Genomic DNA, 15173 nt, shown 5'->3' on the forward strand with positions numbered 1-15173 from the left:
ACAATGTGAAAATATGTACCAAAGTATTAAAAACATCCATGAAATGGACCTTAAAAATGTCTGTCTGATCGTTCAACATCTAAAAATTTTTAATATATATCAGAAATAATTCAACACAGCATTATTTTTTTAAGTATTAAACTGATGATTCAAATTCCCAACAAAGAGGTTAATATTTGAAATATATAGTTTTTTCACGGGCTATCTTCAAGGAATATTTAATGACCATAAATCTCAGACGAAAGCTAAGGGAACAAAATGAGAACACAAAGACATTTGTCAATCTCTAATTTGGAAAAAATACTTGAGGTTTGACAGAAAACAACAAAATTCTGTAAAGCAATTATCCTTCAATTAAAGAAGATTTGGAAAAAATACGTGTATAGGTTTATTTATATTAAAAATTATGGAAGAAGTCCATAAGAAAAAATTATGACGCTGATTGTAATGAGGAATTGTGACGTTAATAGTAATGATCTCGTGACTGGAATTTGGATTTTTTTTTTTAATTCCCAGTACTTTTTTGTATTTTACAAATGTCTTGTAATTTCTTCAGGAGGAAAAAACGTATTGGAGAGTTTAACTGATCGATTGAATGATTAGTGAATAGACAGTGTCAGATGTTACGTTTCAGGTTTCACTCTCCAACACAGACCTACGGTCCTTCTTAGGTCTTCCACTCAGGCACGAATAAAAGGAGCTGTAATATATTCGATTCTTTGGGGTCTTGGTAATGTGAAAACACCCTCTGAAAGAACAGGGCTGCAGACCCCGAGCACTTTGCGGACCCCCAGTCCGCGCACAGTCGCACTGCAGCGTTCCCGCCTCCGCTGCGGTTTAGAGCTCGCCGGATCCCGGGAAACGGACTGCGCGGCTCTTCGCGACGCCGCGGGGGTTTCTGCTCCTCTGGAAATAGGGCCAGAACCCCTGCCTTAAGTGCGCAGTTGTGGCATCCGCCAGCTAATCTCCGACCACAGCACACCCCCACCCCCCAACTACCACCATCCTAGCTGTGTTTTCTTAAATGTACCCCGTTTACAGAGTCTCCTCTTGCGCATCATTAATTAGGGCACTTTGCAATTTACAAACCACCTGAGACAACTCCGGGTTCCAAACCCAGCTCAACAGATGACATTTCGGACAGGCTTAAGGAAATCAACCCCGAATATCCACTGGAAGGACTGATGGTGGAGTTGCAATACTCTGGCCACCTGATGCGAAGAGCCGCCTCAATGGAAAAGACTCTGATGTTGGGAAAGACTGAAGGCAAAAGGACAAGGGGGCAGTGATGAGATAGCATCACTGACTCGATGGACATAAATTTGAACAAACTCCGGGAGATAGCGGAGGACAAGGGAGACCGGCCTGCTGCAGTCCATAGGGTCGTCAAGAGTCGGACAAGATTTAGCGAATGAACAGCAACACAACAAGCCTTAAGATCCGAGACATTTACCCTTCTCACCAGAGTCCTTGCTACGGACACCCTGTTAACATCAAGCCCAGACACGACAAAAAGTACACCTCGAGCCAGCCAGGAGTCGAACCTAGAATCTTCTGATCCGTAGTCAGACGCGTTATCCATTGCGCCACTGGCCCTGTACAGATTAGACCTGCATTGGAGGGCAGATCACGCCTTACGCACCTAACGACAGGCTCCACGACACTAGCGCGGCATTTCCGCCGCTGCGCCGGGCGCTGCGTGGTTCGGGTCCGCAAGCTCCCAAGGCTCCGCCTCTCCCCGGCCCACGCGCTCAGCCAATCCTCAGCCGCCACGTCACCGCGCTCTTCCTCGCCCTCCCACGGCATCGCGTCGGAATGTGCGCCCGTGGCGCTCGGTGCCCGCGCACTAAGTTTGTCCGCCGCCGCGTCCCGTTTCCTCTCTCAGCCTGGAGGGGCGGGGCGGTGGGAAGAGGCTGGGACCTGCGGCCGCTGGAGGAGGGTGACCGGTATCGCCGGAGCCGAGGTGGCGGCGCGGGGCGGCGCGGTCGGAAACCGAGGAGGGAGGCTGTGGTGCAGGATGGCGGCCACGACCTACGAGCGGCTGAAGCTGTGAGTTCCGCGGGCCCGGGGCCGTTGCCCGAGGGGGCCTGCAGGGCAGCGGGGTGCGGTGGGGGGCAGGTGTCGGCCGCCGGCCGCCGGGAGGCTTCCTGAGTCCCCGCCCGGGGCGGCGGGCCGGGTGTGGGACCCCCGCGCGCTGCGCGCCTTCCTGGTCGGGCGCGGCCGCCCCTGGGGCCCTGCCGGAGTCGCCACAGGCCCGGGAGCCACAGTCCCGGCCAGCCTGTCTCCGCCCGCGGCGGGGGCGCAGAGCTGCTCGCCCGGCTTGGCCTTAGCATGCAGCCCTCCGGGCGCCCTCCTTCCCATTTTATTTTTTATTTTTTTGCAGAGGTGGCGTCTATATTTATCCTTATTGCTTAGTAGAGAAAAAGTTTTTTTCTTGTTTCATGGGCCCGTGGCAGCATTTTAAAGGCACACACACAAGTGGATAAACCTGGTCTAGCTGGCCGTTGAAGTCTTACCGACCAGTCTTTAGGCTGCAGGAAAATTTTAAAAGTACAAGTCAGTACTCTCAAGGTCCTAAAAAAGTCTACTTGGCTCTAAATGTTACGTCGCCCAAGCATAAAGCAGATTCCTAAGTCCATGTTGACAGCCAGGGGCTTCGGTCGAGAATTTTTGGCTCTGCAGACCGAGTTGTCGGTAAAGCCAAGCTCTCGAGGCTTTGAGAAAATAGGCTCTGGTTGTTAAGAGTTGTGAATTAGGTGTTTGTAGGGTTTGAGGTTTGTCCTGGATTAAAAAGCAGTAATGTGTACTTACCTTAGGGTTACCATCAGCCCTTGCACTTTGCTTGTCTGTGAATAACTTTGTTCTACCCACTTTGTGTTTTAATGTTTTACCTCTAGACTGAAAATCCAGTGATTGGTACTTCAGAATGTCTTGGGCAGCAGAAGCAAATGTAATTTTCGAGAAGCTTATATGTCTTTAAATAAGTTAAAATATCTTGGGACTTAGGCAGAGATATCACATTTCCTCTACAGGGAAAGGAGGACAGCAAGATGTGGTTTGGACACTTCTTATGCTCACAGAATCTCAAGTGCACTTAATTTTCTGGAAGGTTACGATAAAGGTTAAGGCTGCAGAATTGAAAGTGAGGTCATGTCCACGTTTTGCGTAAAAGACAATTACATTTTCCTCAGCTGCTCCCGGCCCCTCACCTTGCCACGTCTCTTGACTCTAATTCCCTTGGAAACCCCCAGCTGCGCGCCTTCTCCTGGTTCTCCTTTGCAAGGTGATCCTTGTTGGTTAAATGAGTCTAGGGAGCTGTCTTTGACTGTGGTACTGGCCAGACTCGTGTCACGTGGGCCGTCCTGGCTAATTAGGTTGCTGTTGTCTACCTGACAGTCACTGAAGGGTTTAATGGGATCCTGCACCAGGTGTCAGTTGTGTTGAAGCAGTTTGGAGCCTTGGCTTGAATGCAGCTCAGCATTAGGTTATGAAACGCGGTCGAATTTTCCTGTGGCCAAGGTTGAATGGGTTGTAGAACTTGAGAGTTAGAGTGATAACCGCCTAGGAGGCACTGAATGCAGCCCCCGCTTAAAAAGGTGGGGCAGGGCGCTCCGTATACATAGAAGAGAAAGGAAAATGGGCACTTACAGGGTGAGCCTGATGCTTTTGTGTTGATTTTCGTGAGAAGTGGAAGCTAGAAATTTGCTTGGTGAAAAAGCAGATCTGGGGTTATATGAAAGTCATGCTCCAGTTTGTCAGTTAACTTTTTCTGCCTGAAAAAATAGTTCTAAGTGCTTCTGTAAATGAAGATACAACTATTGTTTGGAAAGATACAGCTTTTCTACAACTTTGTTTTTCTTTGTCAAGGAGTGTGTGTGTTGGAGCCTGCTCTTATCTCTTCTGTTTTGCCCTTGTGCTCTGAGGCCTCTCTGACCGGAGGGGTTGTGTTGTTGTTTTTTTTTTGATGCACTGGAGGTAGAAGCAGTTTCTGACCTACATAAGAATTAGTGGGATGCGATGGTCATTTTCTAAAGTGCCTAGAGATGTGTTTTAGATTTGTGCAAGAGATGGTATGATTATTTTATAATGGAAGCGTTGTTACTGGCTTTATTTAAATAGTGACTGCTACTAAGTCACTTCAGTCGTGTCCGACTCTGTGCGACCCCACAGACGGCAGCCCACCAGGCTCCCCCGTCCCTGGGATTCTCCAGGCAAGAACACTGGAGTGGGTTGCCATCTCCTTCTCCAGTGCATGAAAGTGAAAAGTGAAAGGAGTCGCTCAGTCGTGTCCGACTCTGCAACCCCATGGACTGCAGCCCACCAGGCTCCTCTGCCCATGGGATTTTCCAGGCAAGAGTACTGGAGTGGGGTGCCATTGCCTTCTCCGTTTAAATAGTGAAGTGCTTGGGATTTTAAAAATTTGTGCTTTGTTATGCCGTACATTTTTTCCAGCCCATCTCTGTCATATGACGTTCACCTTCCTAATGCCTGCATTTCATCCTCTCCTCTCCTGCTTACAGTCTCCAGTTCCATTTTATTGACCCATAGGATTAAGTCCACATTTCTTAGCCGCCTGTATTCTTGCCTGTTCACAGTCTGTCCCCTAACCTTATTTCCCATAACTGCTCGATGCCTTTTGTTTCTCATTTCGCCAGACTTGGCCACCCTCTTTTTACTTCCAGGTGGGTCCTTTTTAGATGTTCGTATCCAGAAGGGCTTCTTCCTCTCTCCCTTCTTTACATGCTGATCACATTTGTGGTAGAGCTGAGAGTGCAAGCTTTTCTAGTCACAGCAGACTTAATATTCCCTTGCCGCTTTGTGTCCTGACCCTGTTACTTACTCTCTCTGAAATGGGATTTAATCTGTAAAACGGGGAGGCTTCTACTTCACAGTATCATTATTACAAGGATTGACAGAATGGAGGCAAAACCAGCATGCGTAACAGATAACTCCTCTCCTCTGTGAAGCTTTCCCCCCATATCTGTCTCTTCACTGAGCTCCTGTAACAGTTTACTCACAGGCACTAGAGCCCAGATGTCCATATGGGTTTGCCCGTTCTGTCTCTTAGGATTCATTAACAGTGTGCTTAGGATCCACTGGACAGGAGGCTGAAAGTTAGAGAGCCCGATCATAGCGCTGTTTGTAGCACTCTCTCCCCGTCTGGAAACGATGAAATCATCATGTATACTTTGTTTCTCCAGCCGGGTTACGGGTTACGAGGATGTGGAACATAATAGAAACATCTTAGTGTTGATTTCTTCTCTGGTCCTCCTCAGTACCCAGCACAAAGCCTGGTGCGTGGCAGGTCCTCAGTGGAGCACCTGCGGAAATGAAAAGAACTGTCTAGTGTAGAAAGTAGCACTAGCACTTGAGAAAGATCACAGTGCGGGGTACCCTTGCATGGTGCCATCTTTCCAGTGCCTCTGTGAAGCTAGGCTGATGTGTGTTCTCTGTCAGTGTGGCAGACAGGGAGGTCACTGCCCTTGGCCCCGCAGGTGGGTCACGCAGCCCAGCGGTGGCAGCACTGGCCGTGGGGCGCAGCAGGCCCAGAGCCCGCCGACCTTTCCATTCCGATGCGCTGCTCACTACACACGACCTTATCTTCTCTTATCATCAGTTTGCTCTCATCTTAGTCCTGGGGTGGTATGGAAATGAGTTACTTACGACTGAAAATCACGGGCATGTTCAATTTTAATTTGAACATGTATAAAACAATATTGATTTGTTTGGAATCTGAAATTTATATAACTTTAACATCCAGGCAGTTCTGAGTATCCTTTTTCATTTAAATCATTTATGTAAGCTTGATGTCAAACAGTGACAAATTTGAAATTACAAGACAGTTGACAACAGAAGTCCATTATTGGAAACACTGAAAGGTGTTTCTTCCAGCTGTGTCCTCAGTTAAGAAGTGGCCTTTTTCAAAAAATTGTCATAGCTGGGAGGTCAACCAGGGCAGAGGCGCTGGAGCCCTGAGAACAGACGTAGGCTGGGCTAGTGTGATGACGGCGTCCGAAGTCTGTCCAGTACAGTGAGCATTCAGATCTTTCTCACACCTCTCTTCCTGATTGCTTGCATCCACTTGTGCCTCCCCCTGCCTGGCCTCTGATGACCACAAATCTGATCTCTTTTTTAGGAGTTTGTTTTTTAAGTATAATTGACCTACAACACTATGTTAGTTTCTGGTACACAACATAATGACTTGGTATTTTTGTGCTTTTCATAGAGTATAAATCTGGTTGTGCTATTTCATCATACAAAGATATTAATAACTATTGACTGTATTTCCCACATGGTACACTTCATACCCTTGACTCATTTATTTTCTAACTAGAAGTTTGTACCTGTTAATCTCCCTCACGTATTCCTTTCCTCCCTCTCCCTCCCTCCAATCTTGCATCGCCCGCCCCCCGCCCCAGCACCCCGTTCCCTGCGTCTGTGATTCCGCTTCTGTTCCTTTAGGTTTGTGTCTTTGCTTTGTCTTTTAGAGTCTACATACAGTTGAAGTCATACAGATTTTGCTTTTCTCGTTCTGACTCATTTCATTCACCATGATACCCTTTTAGTTCATCGGTTGTTAACAATGGCAAGATTTCATTGTTTTGTTATGGCTGAGTAATATTCCAGTGTGTGTGTGTGTATATATATATATGTATATAAAACACATCATCTTTATCCATTTCTCTATTGACGAGCACTTGGATTGTTTCCATATCTTGGCTTTTGTAAATAATGTTGCATTGAATGTAGGAATGCATTTATTTTTTCTAATTACCGTTTTTGTTTTCTTCAGTTAAATACCCAGGAGTGGAATTGCCGGATCATATGGTACTTCTGTTTTTAATTTTTTGAGGAATCTCCCTTCTCTTTTTCATAGTGACTGCACTAATTTATCGGAGAAGGCAATGGCACCCCACTCCAGTACTCTTGCCTGGAGAATCCCATGGGCGGAGGAGCCTGGTGGGCTGCAGTCCATGGGGTCACTGAGTCGGACACGACTGAGCCACTTCACTTTCAGTTTTCACTGTCACCCATTGGAGAAGGAAATGGCCACCCACTCCAGTGTTCTTGCCTGGAGAATCCCATGGGCAGGGGAGCCTGGTGGGCTGCCGTCTATGGGGTCACACAGAGTCGGACACGACTGAAGTGACTTAGCAGCAGCACTGATTTATCACCAGGGCACAAGGGTTCCATTTTCTCCACATTCTTGCCAATACTTGTTCTTTGTTGTCTGTTTGATAACAGCCAGCTGACAAGTGAGAGACGGCGTCTCGTTGTGGTTTTGATTGGCATTTCCTTCATGAGTAGTGATGCGGGGCGCCTCTTCATGTGAATGTTGGCCATCTGAATGTCTGCTTGGAAGGATGTCTGTTCAGATCCTCTGCCCATTTTTTAACCAGGTCGCTCGTCTTTTTCCTCTTGAGCTGTTAGAGTTCTGTATGTCATATATATCATTTGCATATAACTTCTCCCATTCAGGAGGCTGCCTTTTGTTCATAGTTTCCTTCACTGTGCGAAAGCTTTTTAATTTGATGTAGTTACATTTGTTATTTTTTATTTTGTTTCCTTTGCCTGCGGAGACATATCAAAAAAAAAAATTACTGAGATGGATGTCAGAAAGCATTGTGCCTATGTTTTCTTCTAGAAATTTATGTCTTCATAGCTTGCATTTAAATCTCTAATCTGCTTTGAATTCACCCTTGTGCACGGTGTGAGGGAACGCTTTAGTGCTTTTACACGTAGCTGTCCACAGTTTTCCCAACACACTGTCCTGGAGAATGTTCCCTGTGCACTTGGAAGAAGTCCTGTGTGTGTCTGTGTGCGTGCGTGCACGCATGTGTGTATCTGTTATAGATTTTTGGTTTGTGGTTACTGTGAGGTTTATGTATAGAAGTCTCGATCATTATTTTAAGCTGCTGCTCTCCTAAGTGAAAAGCACTGTAACCACCCTGCACTTTCACTGCTCTCCTCCCCACCCCCAGCCCCGCGTGTTTACTCATTTGACATCATGCTTTGTATCTTTTTGTTTTGCGTATCCCTTAACTACTCATTGTGGATGCAGGTGATTTTCCTGGCCGTGTCCACTGGCTGCAGAGTGCACGGTGGCCCAGAGCTGGAGTTGCCCTGCTGGTGGGCAGAGCTCGGTCTCAGAATGTGCGGCTGGGTTCTGATATGGCAGGCTGTAGGGCTGCAGTGGTCCTGGCGCTGTTGTCTGCCCACTGGACTGTGGGGCTGGGACCTAGGGGGCCCCAGGGGTGGTGCCAGCCCACTGGTGTGTGGAGCTGGGTCCCAGGGCCCTGGTTGCAGGGTCCTGGCGATCCTGGGGCTAGTCCCGGGACCCAGGTGTCTAGGGCTGATCCCGTGCCCTTTGGTGTTACAGGGCTGGGACAGCATGTCTGCTGGTGGGTAGGTGGGCTGTTTCTCTGCCTGGCCAGTTGCTTGGCCTGAGGTGTCCCAGTACTGACGCTTGTGGAGTCAGGCCAGGCTAGGCAGCTAGTGGGGCGAGGTCCTTGTGCTGATAAGCTAAGAGGATTCCAGAGTGGCAGGTGCCAGGGCCAGCGACCTTGTGATAGAGGGGGGGATGTCTGCTACCATCCTTCTCCCTCTGGGGTCAGCAGGTGAGTCTGACCCAGGCTCCTTTCAAATGATTGCTTCTGTGCTGGAGCATGGGAGATTCTGTGTGCGCCCTTTAAGAGTGGAATCTGTTTCCCACAGCCCTCTGGCTCTCCTGAAAGTAAGGCCCACTGGCCTTCGAAGTGAAATGCTGTAGGGACTGGCCTTCCCAGTGGAGGCGCGCCCAGCTGGAGCGCCCACTCCGCGTGGGGCTGGGGCCCTCGCGCCTTGGGGAGAGCCTCTGCAGTTGAGGTATCCTCCCTTTTGGGGGGGCACCTGCCCGGGGGTATGGATCTTGCCTAGCCTGCGTCTCCTCCCTCCTGCCGGTCTTGTGGTTCCTTCTCTGTGTCCGTAGTTATAGAGGCTCTCTCCTGCTGGTCTTTGCCTTTGTCTCATCGGTAGTTGCTCTGTAAATGTGACGTGGGTGTGCCTGTGGGAGGAGGCGAGTTCACAATCTTCCTACCTTTGCCATCTTGGCCACACATCTCCATGGACCTAACAGCCCTTTATTTTTAAAACCTAATGGGCTTTGAAGTCCATGGTCTCTGGGATCAAGAAGAGAGAGTTCAAGCTTGGGCCTACTTTGATGTGTCTTCCAAAAACTAAGTGTCATCTTAACAGAGGCCAGAACTCTGGGTTGATGTCAAGTCCGCTGTCTTGAAAGACACCAGGTAGTATTCCTGTTGAGTTAGAATTGTTAACACCTCCTGGATTCTTATGACTTCACCAGTTTATTTTAGTATGCGATATTACTCTGAACTTTAGAGATTTGATATCAACAGCTTAGTTAATGACCAAATAATCTTCTCACAGGGAATTTCTTTAACTTCTGAAATCTACCTTGTAAGATAAGTAATTTGAAAAAAACATCACATCAGTTGAGGGCCATTATTTTTCCTTTTGCAACAGGAAGAAAATTTTGCCTACACACACACACACACACTTTTCCTTTTGCAACAGGAAGAAAATCTTGCCTACACACACACACACACACACACACACACACACACACACACACACACATTTGCAAACCAGAGAATCAATCTTAATTTTTATCTTAGGATTTTTTTTTTTTTTTGGCCACAGAGAGGGGCATGTGAGATCTTAAGTTCCTCAAACCAGGGCTGGAATCCATGCCCCTGCATTGGGAACAGGGAGTCTTCACCACTGGACCACAAGGGAAGTCCCTTGCCTATATTTGTTCATCATCGAGTGTTCTTAGTTTCTGTGTACTTAATCCGTTGAGAACTTGGTGTAGCCTGTTGACTGGTTGATTTTGGACCAACTCCAGGCAGAACTTGGCTTTAGTGATGGTTTGTAGAGCTTCTAATCAGAGAAAACCCAGTTCTTCTCTCTTATTGGGTACAGTGTAACTGCCGCAGAGCTTCCCAGGTAGCGCTAGTGGTAAAGAGCCCGCCTTCCAGTGCAGGAGACATGAGAGAAGTGGGTTCGATCGCTGGGTCGGGAAGATCCCCTGGAGCAGGCAGTGGCAGCCCACTCCAGTATTCTTGCCCGGGAAATCCCGTGGACAAAGGAGCCTGGCGGCTTATAGTCCGTGGGATCGAAAAGAGTCTGACAGGACCGCAGGACTAAACAAGATACGAGTTGGAATGATACTTGCTGTTAAGATTAGTGGGCTTCTGGGCTGTTACTTGTAATTACTCTTAGAAATGTTGATTAGGTAGCAGTCACTGTTCGTATCTTCATTTTTCCAATTCGTAAACTGTTTTCAATAACATCGATCAGCGCAGCCTGCTGGCAGCCCAGTAGTAACTTAGAGTCAGCAAAGCTCCCAGAGCCCTTGGGCTAGATGGAACTCTTTTTTTAGCTTGATCCACAGTTACTCTTATGTTTGTTTTTGTTCTTTTAACACCTTTCAAAAGTTAATTCTCATTGTCATCTAATACAAGAGAGCGGTTTGAAACGAACAACGCTTATTGTAAAGAGCACTCTTCACACTCCCAAGCCCCGCTGTCCCAGAGACCTGCTTTCATGTTTGTAGGCAGTTTCCTCCGGTGCTTCGCTCTGCGCCTGTGAATGACACGCTTGCAGTGCCATTTAATGATTTTTTTTCAGTTTTAGTCACATGATGACTTTCTGCTTCAAAGAATGGGAATTTAGTTTTTGTACCTCTCTTTCTCTTCTCTCAATGTGGTAATTTTAAGAGATTCAGTGCTCACATTATTATGGTTGCATATGATTGACTCAAAGGACATCAACAGTATGTTATTATATTTGCTTATAAAAGCGCTTTGTTTTTCCTTGAATTAGAAAGTGTCTTTTTTGATGGGCATGTACACACTGCTGTGTTTAATGGATGACTAACAGACGCACTGCACGGCTCGTGGAACTCTGCGCGATGTGATGTGGCATCCTGGATGGGAGAGGGGTTTGGGGCAGAGTGGATACAACTCTATGTACGGCTGTTCACCTGAAACCACCGCAACATTGGTTGTTAATGGGCTAGACCCCAGTGCAAAATAAGGAGTTTTTTAAAAAAAACTGCTTGTATTTTATTTGCTTGGCTTTCCTTTGTGTTCCTATTGCTAATAAATCTTCAGTCTCTGGGACAGCGATAAAACTTCTCAGATAAGTCAGGTAGCTGTCGATTCATTTCCGCCTCTGGGAGCCCTGTCCTCTCTGCGTTAATCTGACTGGCTGTTCCTTAGGCCTGTTGTGTAAGCTGTTGGCCTGGACCCTCGCTTTACCATCATCGGGACAATGTCTTTTATCTCTCTCCTGCTCTGGATTCTGACTGTCGATTTACTCCATTTTGGTGAAAGAGCTTTTCCTTCTTTCTCAGAAAGAGTGAAAGAGAAGTATCTTTTCAGATGTTGCACGTCTGCAAATGTTTCCATTTTGTCCTCAGGTGCATTTATATGATACTGTGGCTAAGTATAGAATTCTCAACTAGGACTGAGAATTATTATCCTTTAGAATTGAAGACCTTGCTGTTAAATAGTCCAGAATGTGTTGCTGTTGAGTAATCCAGTAGTTTGACTGTTGAATATTTCAGTACTTCTTTCTCTTACTTTTTTGGCTGTTTTTTTTTTTTCCCCTAGAAACTTTAGGATTGTGTCTGCGTGGTGTTTTGTAGTTTTACCCTGAATGTGCCTGTGTGTGTGTGTGCGCGCGCACACACGTGTGCGCTGTGCATGTTTATTTGGTAGCCCTTTTACATCTGGAAACTTGTCCTTTGGTTTGAGGTTTCTTTGATAGATTTCTTTTTTTGTCTGCTGTCCTGAAGTTCCTGCTCAGCGGATGTTGAGCGTCCTGGATTGTATCCCTCTCTTTCTTCCTCTCCCCGTTCTTCCTTTCTGTGCTCTCCTATTCTGCGGCTCTTTTTTTTTTCTTAATATATATATTTCATTGAAGTATCGTTGGCTTACAGTGTTGCCAGTGTGCAGCAAAGTGATTCAGTTATACACATATTATTTTTGAAATTATTTTCCATTATAGGTTGTAACAAGATATCAACTATAGTTCCCTGTGCTGTATGTAAACTTTTGTTGCTTGTTATGTATCTATTTTTTAAATTGGAAATCTAACATTCTATTCATAGTAAGTCAAACAAGTGTAAATACCTGGGCATTTGTATTCTTCAAAACATTTCAAGATAATTCTGATATGCACCTGGATTTTGAAAAGTGACTACAGTTGTTTCTATTAAGTTGTAGTTTCGGTGATACAGAGTTGTTATTTTTCTGTTGACCAGTCATGCTCCAATGGTATTAAGTGAGTAATAGTTACGTTATCACAGTAGTGAAAGATGTTTGTCAGTTTTCACAGTCAATAGCCAGACAAAAAAATAAAAGTTAATTACGGTTGCAAGCCATAATGGTAACATAATTAAACAATATAAAATAATTATATACTATTGGAGGGTCAAGCAGAGTGTGCTAAGTGAAAGTGCGTACCTGCGTGTTTTAATCCACCCAGTCAGTCTTTTGGTTGGTGCATTTAATGCATTTACATTTAAGGTAGTTATCGATGTGTAAGACCTTATTACCATTCCTTGATTGTTTCGGGTTTATTTTCTTCAGGTGTTTTCCTTCTCTTGTATTTCCTGCCTAGAGAAGTTCCTAGAGCATTTGCTGTGAAGCTGGATTGGTGGTGCTGAATTCTCTTCACTCTGGCTTGTCTGGAAAGCTTTTCATTTCTCCGTCCCCTCTGAAGGAGAGTCTTGCTGGGTAGAGTATTCTTGGTTGTAGAGTCCTCCCTTTCATCACTTTAAACATATGGTGCCATTCCCTTCTGGCTTGTAGAGTTTCTGATGAGAAATCAGCTGATAGCCCGATGGGAGTTCCTTTATACGTTATTTTCCCCTTGTTGCTTCTAATATTTTATCTCTGTCTTTAATCTTTGTCAGTTTCATTACTATGTGTCTCTGTGTGTTCCTCCTTGGGTTTATCCTGTCTGGGACTCTCTCTGCTCAGATCCTTTCTCTCTTTCTCTTCTCCTTCTGGGACCGCTATAATGCTAATGTTGGTGCGTTTGATCTTGTTCTAGAGGTCTCTGAGGCTGTCTTCATTTCTTTTCTTTCTTTTCTCTGTATTCTCTTCTGTGGCAGTGATTTCCACCAGTCTGGCCTCCAGGCCATTTATCTGTTCTTCTGCCTCAACTATTCTGCTATTGACTCCGACCAGTGTATTTCTTATTCATCTCTGTTTGCTTGTTCTTTAGTTCTTGTATGTCTTTGGTAGACATTTCTTGAATCTTCTTCATTGTTTTTCCTAGATCCTGGATCATCTTCCCTATCATTACTCTGAAATCTTTTTCTGAAAGGTTTCCTATCTCTACTTCATTTAGTTGTTTTTTGGGGGTTTTATATTGTCCCTTCCTCAGGGACATAACTTTGCTTTTCATCCTGATTAACTTTCTGTAATATGGATTTTTTTTCAGCCACTGTGGCAAGAAGCCACTCCTTGCTTCTTCTGTTTGCCCCCTGATGGAGGAAGCTAAGAGGCTTGTGTAAGATTCCAGATGGGAGGAACTGGTCGTGGGAAACACTGGGTCTTGCTCTGGAGGGCAGGGCCTTGCGCAGTAAAGCTTCCATCCAGTTGTCAGCTGAGGGGTGGAGTCGCACTCCCTCCCTGGTAGTTGTTTGGCCTGAGGTAACCCAGCCCTGGCGTCTGCAGGCTCTGTGGCAGGGTTGATGGTGACCTCCAAGAGGGCTTACACCAAGGGGCCCTTCCGGGCCTGCTGCTGCTGTGCCCCGTCCTGTGGGGAGCCCCTGCAGACCCGCCCCCACAGGAGACCCTCCAACGCTAGCAGGTGGTCTCGGTTTGGACTCCTGTGGGCGCACCGCTCCTTTGCTCTGGGTCTTGGTGTGCCCAGGGTTTTGTTTGTGCCCTGCAAGGCTGGAGGCTCTGTTTCCCCCCGTCCTGTGGAAGTCCTGTGATCAAGTCCTGCTGACCTTCGCGGCCAGATCCCCTGGGGATTCCTAGTCCCTTTGTCAGATCTCCGGACTGGGAAGCCCTGCGGATTCCGAACCCTCACAGCAGTGGGAGAACTTCTTTGGTCGTCGTCTTCTCCAGTTTTGGGTCACCCACGTGATGGGTATGGGATTTGATTTGATTGTGATTGCGCCCCTCCTCCCGTCTTTGCTGCAGCTTCTTCTTTGTCTTTGGACATGGGATATCTTTTTTTTGGTGAGTTCCAGCATCCTCCTGAGGAAAAGGTGATGGCACCCCACTCCAGTACTCTTGCCTGGAAAATCCCATGGATGGAGGAGCCTGGAAGGCTGCAGTCCATGGGGTTGCTAAGAGTTGGACATGACTGAGCGACCTCACTTTCACTTTTCACTTTCAAGCATTGGAGAAGAAAATGGCAACCCACTCCAGTGTTCGTGCCTGGAGAATCCCAGGGACAGGGGAGCCTGGTGGGCTGCCGTCTCTGGGGTCACAGAGTCGGGCATGGCTGAAGTGACTTAGCAGCAGCAGCAGCGTGGAAGTCCTGTGGAAGTCCTTCCCAGTTCTGGGAAGTCTTGTAATCAAATCCTGCTGGCCTCAAGGTCGCATTCCCCGGGGCCTCCCAGTCCCTCCGTTGGTTCCCCAGGCCGGGAAGCCCGACATGGGGTTCTGAGCCTTCACAGCAGTGGGGAAACTTCTTTGGTGCTCTCCAGTTTGTAGGTCGCCCACCCAGCGGGTATGCAATTTGATTTTATTGTGATTGTGCCCCTCCTGCTGTCTTGCTGTGGTTTTCCCTTTGTCTTTGGTCATGGAGTATCATTTTTGATAGGTTCCAGCATCCTCCTGTTGATGGTAGTTCAACAGATGGTTGTGATTTTGGTGTTCTCGCAGGATGAGATGAACGCATGTCCCTCTACCTTCTTGAACTGGAGGCCCCTTTATTTTCTTTGTAGTTCAGATCACCATCTGAAATCACGGAATCACTTCCATGTGTATTGTCTTTCCCGTTGCCATGTAAGCTCTGTTATCCGGAGACTTTGTACCTCTAGTACCTAACAAGGCCTGGCGTGAGGTAACACTCCTAACTTGGCCCGCATTACACAGTTCAGTTCAGCCGCTCAGTCGTGTCCGACTCTTTGCGACCCCATG

At 46.8% G+C, this 15173-nt stretch overlaps 1 protein-coding gene and 1 non-coding gene across 2 annotated transcripts in view; one reads left to right on the forward strand and one right to left on the reverse strand.

Annotated features, from left to right (window-relative positions):
* Positions 1 to 1523: 1523 nt before the first annotated feature.
* On the reverse strand, positions 1524 to 1596 carry TRNAR-ACG (transfer RNA arginine (anticodon ACG)). Its single transcript has one exon. It is a non-coding gene; the product is annotated as a tRNA-Arg (tRNA).
* A 377-nt stretch (positions 1597 to 1973) lies between these two features.
* The window catches only part of SACM1L (SAC1 like phosphatidylinositide phosphatase), a 51254-nt gene continuing 38054 nt past the window's right edge, over positions 1974 to 15173 (forward strand). The window contains exon 1 of the mRNA XM_052636451.1: positions 1974 to 2049. Within this exon, the coding sequence (XP_052492411.1) occupies positions 2018 to 2049 (32 nt within the window). The 5' untranslated portion in view covers positions 1974 to 2017. The remainder of the gene's footprint in view (positions 2050 to 15173) is intronic.

The sequence above is a fragment of the Budorcas taxicolor genome, chromosome 1 (assembly GCF_023091745.1).
Source record: "Budorcas taxicolor isolate Tak-1 chromosome 1, Takin1.1, whole genome shotgun sequence".
NCBI classification, from domain to species: domain Eukaryota; kingdom Metazoa; phylum Chordata; class Mammalia; order Artiodactyla; family Bovidae; genus Budorcas; species Budorcas taxicolor.